The 11,043-nt window shown below is 38.1% G+C and overlaps 2 protein-coding genes and 1 non-coding gene across 3 annotated transcripts; 2 read left to right on the forward strand and 1 right to left on the reverse strand.

The window, feature by feature from the left end:
- The first annotated feature begins 3,988 nt into the window (after positions 1-3,988).
- Positions 3,989-6,574, forward strand: LOC126621901 (serine decarboxylase-like). Its single transcript, XM_050290521.1, has 5 exons — positions 3,989-4,412; positions 4,509-4,740; positions 4,860-5,053; positions 5,171-5,307; positions 5,847-6,574. The coding sequence occupies exons 1-5, from the start codon at positions 4,100-4,102 to the stop codon at positions 6,408-6,410; spliced, it is 1,440 nt and encodes a 479-aa protein (XP_050146478.1). The 5' UTR covers positions 3,989-4,099; the 3' UTR covers positions 6,411-6,574.
- Positions 6,575-6,729: 155 nt separating this feature from the next.
- Positions 6,730-6,848, forward strand: LOC126624843 (5S ribosomal RNA). The gene has a single exon (XR_007624235.1). It is a non-coding gene; the product is annotated as a 5S ribosomal RNA (ribosomal RNA).
- A 1,160-nt stretch (positions 6,849-8,008) lies between these two features.
- LOC126621902 (abscisic acid 8'-hydroxylase 3-like) lies at positions 8,009-10,548 on the reverse strand. The gene is made up of 8 exons (XM_050290522.1): positions 10,208-10,548; positions 9,669-9,987; positions 9,416-9,568; positions 9,051-9,320; positions 8,799-8,964; positions 8,591-8,697; positions 8,381-8,499; positions 8,009-8,304 (listed from the first exon to the last, which is right to left on the reverse strand). The coding sequence occupies exons 1-8, from the start codon at positions 10,417-10,419 to the stop codon at positions 8,214-8,216; spliced, it is 1,437 nt and encodes a 478-aa protein (XP_050146479.1). The 5' UTR covers positions 10,420-10,548; the 3' UTR covers positions 8,009-8,213.
- Between the last annotated feature and the right edge of the window lie 495 nt (positions 10,549-11,043).

The raw sequence follows: 11,043 nt of genomic DNA on the forward strand, positions 1-11,043 counted from the left end.
CCTTTCCTCACATCCTCAAGGAGCAAAGGAGCATCAAAAGGTAGAAAATCATAAGGAGGATCCAAGAAGCTAGGAGGTGACTTGAAGGCCCTCCACTTGGGTGAATCCCTTGTGTAAACAAGGATGAGCTTCAAGGGTAATGAATCTCTAAATCCTTCATTCTCTTTAATGTTGTTAAAGAGTCTTGTGGTTCACCATTCACTAGGCTTTGAAAGTCATGGGTTTTAGAATTGTTTTGAATGCATGCCTACTTTAATATGTTAATAGTTTGCATATGTGTTCAAATATTCTCACATGTTCTTAGTTATGACAAATTTTTTCCTTCAAGTGGTATCAAGAGCCTAGGTCTAGTTTATGGTGAATCCTTTTGGGCTTTGTGTTTTTATGGTGAATCATTCTCTTGCTGTTTGCATTCTACTGGCATAATATTGTTATAACAGCATCATGTTAGGTTGAAAAAGAGTCTTCCTCGGTACAACTTTTCAACTCTCAATCTTAATCTTTTATTCTCAACTTCATTCGTTTTGGTCCTGTCAAGCTTAAATAGGGATTACAAACTTGGACGTGCATATATGTATACTTACCATAATTCATTTTTAGTTTCATTTTGGCAATCTTAAATAGGGTTTACAGACTTGGACAATTGGACTATTAATCGGTAGTGGGTACATATGCGTTTCATTTAGTGGTTTGCATTACTAATATCAATTCCCTGTCTACGTTCTCCTCATTTTTTTTTGGTTAAATAGGCTTTGGTGCAGTGAATTAGGAAACAGAAATACAAACAGAATTACTACATTACTAAGGTATTTCCCTCATTTCATTACTGTGTTTAATATTTACTTTGAATGCCGTCAAAGGCATCACCTTTTTATGCCTACTTTAGAACAAAACTCTAATTAATAAAAGTACAAACAAGTTGATGAGAAAATATTATTTTTAACGGATGAAACATAAAATTGACGTTTTGGGAGACTTCACATGAGCTAAGACTTTACATTTTTCGTATTTGAATGATTTCAACGCCATCGTGGTCAATATTAAGCATGTACTTGCTTTTGCTTTCCAAACAGTGTTTCCAAATAAAAGTATCTCCAGTGGTAGGTATCTCCTTCTCTTTCATTTTTAGTTTCATTTTGGATGCAAATTTTTCTTCTTTTTGTTAGATTATGTCATGGAAGCTTCAGGTGGAGTTTTTTTTCCACAGTAAGTAGAATAGAAAAGGAAGGTCATGCCCAAAGAATCTCTTTAAAGACCACAGAAAGCGCATGACTCCCATTTGAAATGATGAGAAAACAGTTTCCAGTGAAATTGAGTTTTGCACTAACTATAAATAAATCACAAGGGCAGACAATACCAAATGTGGGTATTTATCTACCAGATCACGTATTCAGTCATGGAAAATTGTACGTGGCTTTATCAAGAGGAGTATTAGCGTCTACAACAAAAGTCTTGGTAAAGAAAGGAGAATTACACGGTCATGAAGGAGTCTTCACAAAGAATGTTGTGTAAAAAGATATTTTGCTTCCCTCAGATTTAACATAAGGTTATATTCTTTCTTTTAATGTTTAATTCCCGTTTTCAAATTTTAGTGCAATTCAATTACAAATAATGCTAATATTTGATTCTAACCGAACACATTAAATTTTCAACAGGACAGCGATATGAGTTCATGATATGAAGAACCGTCAAGTGTATCAAGGCCAATTGAAGTTCTTGGATTGTTTTTATACTTTTTACTTAGCTTTTAGTTGCAACTAAGTTATAAGGATCTTCTATGTTATTTATTACTTTTTTTTTTTTTTACAAATTCTAGATAAATACTTTAAATTACTACCTGTATTATTAGAGATGATAATCGTCTTTATTTTATGTTTCTATACATTGAACCAATCCTTGCATATAATTACATCTAAAATGCGTAAGTCGCGCGTAGCGCGTCGTGATGAAAAAAGTGTATTTCGCACGCGTGTGAGGATACTGTAATAGGCACTGCTGTGTGTGAGAGAGTATCCATGTTAACAACTTCAAATTTATTGCTTCCTGTTATGTGCAGCCATATCATACTTTCTAAACCATATACATTGACAATTACAATGGAAAAAAAACTAACACAATACACATTGAGGGGCGCGTAGCGCCCGTGATGTAAAATGCCTCTCGCACGCAAGTGCGTGCAGAGAGGCTAGTGTGTGTGTATATATATATATATATATATAGAGAGAGAGAGAGAGAGAGAGAGAGAGAGAGAGAGAGAGAGAGAGAGAGAGAGAGAGAGAGAGAGAGAGAGAGAGAGAGAGAATTGTTATTGTCACTCCAAAAATCTTATTTTTACACTCCAAACTTTCAATATTTGGAAGAAAAAAAAAATACACTTGTGGGGAGTGTCGAATGAGATTTTTGGAGTACCAATAACACTTTCATATATATATATATATATATATATATATATATATATATATATAACTGGTATTGGTACTTCAAAAATCTCATTCTTCACTCCCCACAAATGTACTTTTCCTTCTAAATATAGAAAGTTTAGAGTGCCACTAACAATTCCCTATATTATAACCATTTTTTGTTGTTGAATGTAACACTAGTTGGAGTGATTTTTCAGTGAGAACACGGGGTGGTACCCCACATGTAATTACACAATTTGAGAGACCCTTAAGAAAAATTCACTAATTGTATAATATATGTGGCGTAACGTGACACGAACACTAAAAATTCTTCAATAAATGGTCCAAAAGTTTAAATATTAAATTTTGTATAAATTTTTTTTAACGTTTAAATCTTGCGTATATATAAAGCCCACGACATACTATCACGTGAAATTTCACCGTACCATCATCACATCTTAATTTTGTATAAATTTTTTTTAACGTTTTTTTTTTTTGCTTTAGAAAAGATGAAACTTTTATAATACTTAATTATTTTTTTCATTAAAATTTCAAACAAATAAAAAATCTAAAAAAAATACCTACGCTTTTGTAAATATATTTTAATAAAAAACAATAATATCTTAAATAAATAAATAAACAAAAAGTAAAAACAATAAAAAAATTATAAAAAAAATGGTAGCAATGATCCCTCAACTTTAACTTAATTAGAGCAATGATCCTTTAGCTAAAAATCTATGATCATTGGTCCATTAATTCATCCAAACTTGAAGCTATGGTCATTTTCGTAAATTCTGTTAGAATTTCCATAAAAATAAGTTACGTGTTAGGCATATGCAATAGAATCAAGGGACAAATATAGAAAACCAAATGAAAAAAAAAATTATAGCTATAATTCCTTAATTTTAACCTAATTGGAGAAAATTTTTCTCTACTTTAACTCAATTATAGCAATAGTTATTCCAACCTAAATCATTTTGACGGAGTTGATGAAAAAAACTATAACTGCATGTTTTGATAAGTTAAGGAATGAATTTTTAGTTAAGAGAATATTGCTCAAATTAGATTAGAATTGAGTTATTGTTGCTACAATTTTTTAAAAAACTAATTGGCACACGCGTCCTAGTTTTCTAATTAGCAAAAATAAGAGGGACTTGGATCCTCTCCTTGTATCCTCTCCTGAGCCCAAGGAGAGGATCCTCCTGACCAAAGGATTTGGGCCGTTGGATAAAAATCCAACGGTTATAATTATTATAACTTTAAAGGGATCCCATATTTGTAGCCGTTGGATGAAAATTCAACGGCTATAATTATTATAACTTTAAAATGATCCCCTGTTTGTAACCGTTAAATTTTTATCTAACGGCCCAAGTTCTTTGGTCAGGAGGATGCTCTGATTTGGGCTCATGAGAGGATCCAAGTCCCTCTTATTTTTGCTAATTAGAAAACTAGGACGCGTGTGCCAATTACTTTAAAGAGTACGTAGACTGATTATTTCATACGTGGCAAAATATTACACAACAGATTCTCTAAAATTCCTCGATATTTATTACAAAGCACAACCGCCAATAACGGCTATAAATACTAAACAGAAACCGACGCTCTTCCCTCCCTCCCTCTTTCCAAACTCTCCTCCCCCTCTTCTGGTGTTTCAGCTCCTCCAACTCTCGACCGTTCAATCTTTCAGCATTAGAGGTTGCATGGATCACGAAAATGGAGTTGTGGCGGTGGAGATGTTATCCAAGGATTTCGATCCGACGGCTGTGGTTACGGAGCCTCTGCCTCCGGTCGTAACCAGCACCGCCGACTGCGATCTCATTGGAAAATTGGCTGAGGACCACAAAGGCACCCGGGAGAAACAGATGGTGCTCGGCCGGAACGTGCACACCACTTGCCTCGCCGTGACGGAGCCTGAACCCAACGACGAGTTCACGGGCGACAAGGACGCCTACATGGCCAGCGTCCTCGCTCGCTACCGCAAAACCCTCGTCGAGAGGACCAAGCACCATCTCGGTAAGCTTCGTTTGTGCGATTTTTCGATTTAAATTTTAAAGGAAAGCGAAAGTCTTGAATCTGAATGGTGGGTTTTGGTTGGGATTGGAAATGCAGGTTATCCGTACAATTTGGACTTCGACTATGGTGCTCTGGCGCAGCTTCAGCATTTCTCCATCAACAATTTGGGTGATCCGTTTATCGAGAGCAACTATGGTGTGCATTCGAGGCAGTTCGAGGTCGGTGTTCTCGATTGGTTTGCTCGGTTGTGGGAGATTGAGAAGAATGAGTATTGGGGGTATATCACCAATTGCGGCACGGAAGGCAATCTTCATGGAGTCTTAGTTGGGTATGTTAAGTGTTTAATTAATTGTTTGTGTGAATCTGCTCTTAATTTATTTGCACACTAATCTAATGACAAGGCTAAAGCAGTTGGATGTGATGTACAATGCAATTGAATTCTTGCAGGAGAGAAGTATTTCCAGATGGGATTCTGTATGCCTCTCGAGAATCGCATTATTCAATATTTAAAGCGGCCAGAATGTATAGAATGGAATGCGAAAAGATTGATTGTCTGATCTCTGGTGAGATTGATTGTGCGGATTTTAAAACTAAACTTCTTGCTCACCAGGATAAACCGGCCATCATCAACGTTAATATAGGTATGTGTAAGAGTTGAGACACATGTTGACACAAATTGAACTCAACCGAATATATGCGCGCACATTTGTGACTCTGGTTCGTTGGTTGGTTGATTTATTGGGTTGCTTGATGTGCAGGAACAACTGTCAAAGGAGCTGTTGACGACTTGGATCTTGTCATAAAGACCCTTGAAGAATGTGGCTTCAAGCAAGATCGTTTCTACATCCATTGCGATGGAGCATTATTTGGACTTATGATGCCTTTTGTCAAACTTGTATGTCATCTCATTTCAACTCTTGTTGTTGTTGTTGTAGATAGGAACATGTCTCTTATGCCTTATTCCCATTAATTCCTTTGGTTCCAAACTGTTTGGTGTTTCGTACATTGCAATTTTTGTTGGGGATGTTTTGGTTGCTAGTAATTTATGCTCGTGAAAGCCTGCTCATCCGATTGATCTGCTCTCAGCAATTGAGAATGAGAGCCTTGATTTGGCTCTAATAGTTGATCCTGACAGTTTATAATCCTTTTTCATAGTTTGGCTAGTTGAATGACACTGATATCTTTGATTGGGTAGGATTAATTAATGTTTGCAGTCTACTTTTACTGAATCGTCTTGTGACTTCGAAGATGATTGTTTTTATAAGTTTGTTTCCAACTCGGTTAGTGTATGATGAGATTAGAGTCCGCTTGTATTCAAAAAGCTAGCCTGATATAGCTGTAGTAATATTTTCTTTTGCTTCCTCATTATGATATGCGCATACTTTCTGTTCTGGATCAATGCTTCCCGTTTCTCATATGCTTGGTGATGAGCAGGCACCAAAAGTTTCGTTCAAGAAGCCCATTGGAAGTGTCAGCGTTTCTGGTCACAAGTTGGTGGGATGTCCAATGCCTTGTGGTGTTCAGATAACAAGGCTGGAGCACATTAATGCCCTTTCAAGGAATGTAGAATACCTAGCTTCGAGGGATGCGACAATCATGGGAAGCCGAAACGGTCATGCTCCTATTTTCTTATGGTACACGCTTAACAAAAAGGGTTACACAGGGTTCCAAAAAGAAGTTCAGAAGTGTCTTAGAAATGCTCACTACTTGAAGGGCCGCCTCCGTGATGCTAGAATCAGTGTCATGCTGAATGAGCTAAGTAGCACAGTGGTGTTTGAGCGGCCTAAGGATGAAGAGTTTGTTCGTAAGTGGCAGTTGGCTTGCCAAGGAAATATTGCACATGTTGTGGTGATGCCGAGTGTCAGTATCGAAAAGTTGGACAATTTCTTAAATGAACTAGTTGAAAAGCGCTCAACTTGGTACGACGAGAAAGTTCAGCCTCCATGTCTTGCAGCTGATGTAGGAACTGAGAATTGTTCCTGCAGGCAGCACAAGTGATTAAAGTCTTTGCATTGAGCGATTGTATTGTAGTTTTGATTGAACTTCCGGATCTTGTAGATTGTAGTGTTTTGTTTCAAAGGGGTTCCTCCCCTGGCTCGTAGAACGCTTTACTAGTCATAGCGGATATGAAAATGAAATCCCTGTATCAGGGCATTGCTTTTTATGTTGTTCAACAGTTACTTGACGCGTTAAGCAAGTGCTTTTTGTTGTGAAACCACTTTTTTAGGCACTAAAAAGAACTTCGGCATCTTTCCTCTGCTACATGTTGCATATAGTTCTTCAAGCTGGCTACAGATTGGTTTCCTGTCCTTTACTTGGATGCGATCATACCAACTCACATGCACCGGATCCCATCAGAACTCCGAAGTTAAGCGAGTTTGGGCGAGAGTAGTACTAGGATGGGTAACCTCCTGGGAAGTCCTCGTGTTGCATCCCCCCCCACCTCTTTAAGAGGTCGCACTTGGTGCGATGGCAAGTGTCTTCGCCCATGAGCGGTAGGTCTCGGGTTCGAGACTTGGGAGCAGCCTCTCCATAAATGGGGGTAAGGCTAGCCGACATTCACCTCTCCCAGACCCTGCGTAAAGCGGGAGCCTTGTGCACTGGGTACGACGATCAAATCTTATGGTAAGAAACAAAAGGTTGAGACTGCTGCATCAGTGTTTGCGTTTGTCCTTGTAGTGGGGGCGCTGCGCTGATCCCGTGGCTATTGACGGGACTTTTATAACCAATCCCGCTCCATGAACAGGGAAGCGGAATACCTACTATGGAGCTGGTCCTATATATTTAGACAAATCATATTCTTTAAAAGCATTGTAAAATTGCATGTCTTTGTTAACTGTTAAGTGTTTGGATTAGATTTGCTTGGAACAACTTCCAATAGCTTCAAGGAAATACGATGTCTTTTTAAGTTTTAGGGGTGAAGACACCACGAGGGTTTCGTAAGCGTTTATACCACAAATTGGAATGGCAATCATTTAATGTCTTCAAAGACAGACCATGAACCCGAAAGAGGAATCACCATTTCTAAAAAGCTCTTGAGTGCAATCGAAGAATCGAGGATGACTGTCATTTTTTGCCAAATTATGCTGCTTCCACTTGGTGCTTGGATGAAATTTGAAAGATTCTTGAATGCATGGAACCCAGAAACACAATTTTACCAGTTTTTTTATGGCCTGGATCCTCCCGATATCCGAAGGCAATTATCAAGTTTTGAGGAAGCCCTCAACAAGCACGAAGAAGGGTTTAAAGAAATGATTCTGAACTGATTCTGAACTGGGAGTCTGGAATAAATGATTTGATGCAAGATATGGGAAGGGAAAATTGTTCGTCAAGAGTCTCATTTCATTGGTGGAGATGTGCAGTCTGTTTTGGCGTCAGGAGGACATCATTTTACCATTTTATGTAGTATTTTTGTACAGTACTTGTAGCATATCGGATTATTCTAGTGTTGCGCCCAATGGCCTAATGTGCCTCCACATTACTCAATATATTGTCTACGTATTTGGCTCGAGTGACGTAACAAGTGAAAATGAAACCTTGCATCAGTCTTTGAAAGGTCTTGGGCCTCTCTACCCATTACAAATTTATTTCGGATTGTATGCTCACATTCTAACGTGATATAACATTACCCGGCTCATGCCGTGCACCATTTAAAAGCCAAAAGGAAAATATTTGAAATGGATGAACTAATCAACCAGAACAGCTTCTGGATATTGAAAATTTGAGGCATTATTGCATAACACAGCTAGCTAGGACTAATATAACGATTACTATTGTAATCGGTGCCTTGGGATCCACGTTTTAAAGTCGCTCAGCTACAATTGGATACTTGTTTTTTGGCATCCTCACAAGTGTTGGCTGGACTGAATCATCCTTCTCCAGAGGACTCCACCTGCATTGGATGATTATATATTGTTATCCTATGCATCTTACTAATTGGATATAAAAAAAAAATTTGTGCTTCTTACTTGTATCTGCACACCAGATGATGAATGAACACTGAGATTTCAAGCTTTGCCAGGTTGAGTCCGGGGCACATACGCTGTCCACTACCGAATCCAAGAAAGCTAAAAGGCTTCAGGGGTTGCTGCATTTTGTTCAAAAATTATTTAGCAATGTAATAGTTTCAGGAAGTTATCTATATCAACTACTGATTGGTTATATGGGGACGGACTTACATCAAACCGCGAGGGATCAAACTTTTGAGGATTGGGGAAGACTTCTGGGTCATGGTGAATGGAGACGACATCCAAATTGACAGACCAACCTTTCTCTATTTTGTATCCTGTAATGTGGATTCATGATTTAGAGCCACATATTCAAACTTGTATAGAGAACAATATGGCTGCTTTTGTAATCTGGTTTTTTGGAGTCAAAGTGTTGTACCATCAATCTCGAAATTCTGGGCAGCTTTTCTTGAATACCAAGGCAAAATAGTAGCTCTCCGAAGAGTTTCGCTGATTACTTTTGCAGTGTAAGGCATGTTGTTAACTTCATCCCATGTTAGATTTGCTCCACTGTCTCGGTTTGCTTCGATTCTTTTGTGCTCATCCTGCAAATTTGACAACATTTAGTTTTTAGTCTTCGGCGGAAATCAAATATCAATCAAACGATGCCTAGATGGCAAAGATACATTACCCTTAGTTGTTCCAGAACAGTAGGATTTTCTCCGAGGAATTTAATAAGCCATGTGAGCCCAGCAGTAGTAGTATCATGGCCTGCAACCAGCAGAGTTAATATGTTGTCCTTCAATTGTTGATCAGTGAGTTTATCTTTATTATCCTCATCCCCTTCTCCTTTGCTATGTTTGATAATCAGCGATTCTAAAAAATCTTGCTGAAAGCCACCTCTTCCACTTCTTCTTTTAGAAATGGTCGAGTCTAACATCGCATACATCCTATCCCGTGCCTGATAAAAGAGAACAATGTATTCGAGATGAATTCAAAACTTTCCTTCCATCTTTGACAGTTACAAGTTGTAAAAAACTACATAAGAACTGATACCTGAATGCCGCTATGGAACGCTGTCCCAGGGATCTTAAATGGCAAGGATGCAAAGGAGGAAGAGATGAGTTTAAAATTTGACCGAAATTGCTCCTGCTCCTCACCAGCAGGCTCCAGACTCATGATCATGTTGCCAATCACTTTGAGAGTGAACTGCAAAAACATAAAAGATGAAATGATTATCAATCAAGCCCGAAGTCAAGAGTGTAGAGAAGAAAAATTTGCTTGTTCACTTGGTAACTCGATACTGAACTGTAGAAGCCTCTTCAAGAACCAGTACAGTTCGTCCAGGCCACTGTTCTAGTGTTTCAATTGCCAGAGTATTGATGAACTGGAAATATTTTTTGAGGCCATCAACCGATAGGGGCTCTGCAATCAACCGCCTAAGGCGCTTGTGTTCTTCGCCGGTTGTTTGGAGCAAGCTGGTAGGCCCTAGCACCTGCTGCCCGGTGTAGAATAGGTTTAAGCTAACCATCCCATCTCTTCCTGCTAACAAAATCTTACTGGCTTCCCTCCCAGTCATGAACACTGTAAATCTCCCCAACACAAAACTCTTGAAAACTTTTCCATACCTACATAAAAACCAAGCTTAGTACTTACTGAAATATCACATATAGATTTCTTTCGGATATTTTGGAAAGAGCAAGTGATTTTCACACTCGTGTTTTCTCCTTTTGAATTCTCTCCTTGTTTCTGTCCCTTGATTCCCAAGGAAGCAAAGAGAGTGAAAATCACTTCCCTTTCGGAAATTCATTTTCTCGTTACAGAATTCAAAAAATGTAATCGATTTACCTCTGCTGCCTCTTGTTCATGAAGCTGTATATACCAGATGGACTTGAAAACTCCGAAATAAATGAGAAGCTCTCTCCCACAATAGGCCAACCCAAGCTGCCCGGGATATCCTCCATGCTTTTCGGTGACGAGGTCCAAGATTGCAGCACGAAAAAAGCTGAAAAAACAAAAATGGACATCAATGCCAGGATGATCAAGATGAAGAGCGCCATTGCAAGTTTTGGCTAATCGCAGATGATCGTCTGTCTTTTGACACTAATTACACTCTTAAATCATACTTTGCAATGAAAGATACTTTAACATGGCTTCCATTACTTGTAATTAGCGCCAGCCATTAAGTAAACGTTAGATGTTTGATGAGCTCTTGTTTTAGCATTTTTGTTTCTTCCTTAATTGGTATTTTGGGGAGGCCATTGTTTTTCTTCTTGTTCTTCTATTTTTCTATAATAGGCTGATTATTATTTTTTTAATCAGGCTTTGTGCTAATCTATTTCTTAATTTAATCACTAATCCGTGACAATGGGACATAAAAAGAATCGGAAGTTTAATTTGTCTTCATTTGTGAGTGATAGTGAAAATTACAATGCCGGCCCTTGCTAGCTTATATGTATTATTCTTACAAAATCTCCATATTTTATTAAGACAATTATTGTATATTAGCACTTGTATTTTGGTTCAGTATTAAGAGTATGAATTTCGCATCGGAGAAAGAAATGACTTTGCATGCGTTATGAGTAATTGGGCTACTTCTCATATTGCCAATTGGTTTTATAGTGAAACCTCAACTTTCTTCATGACATTAGAGCAGATTGTCCCACGTGTGAAGCTCAACGGCT

Source organism: Malus sylvestris, chromosome 5, assembly GCF_916048215.2.
Source record: "Malus sylvestris chromosome 5, drMalSylv7.2, whole genome shotgun sequence".
In the NCBI taxonomy this organism is placed as follows: Eukaryota; Viridiplantae; Streptophyta; class Magnoliopsida; order Rosales; family Rosaceae; genus Malus; species Malus sylvestris.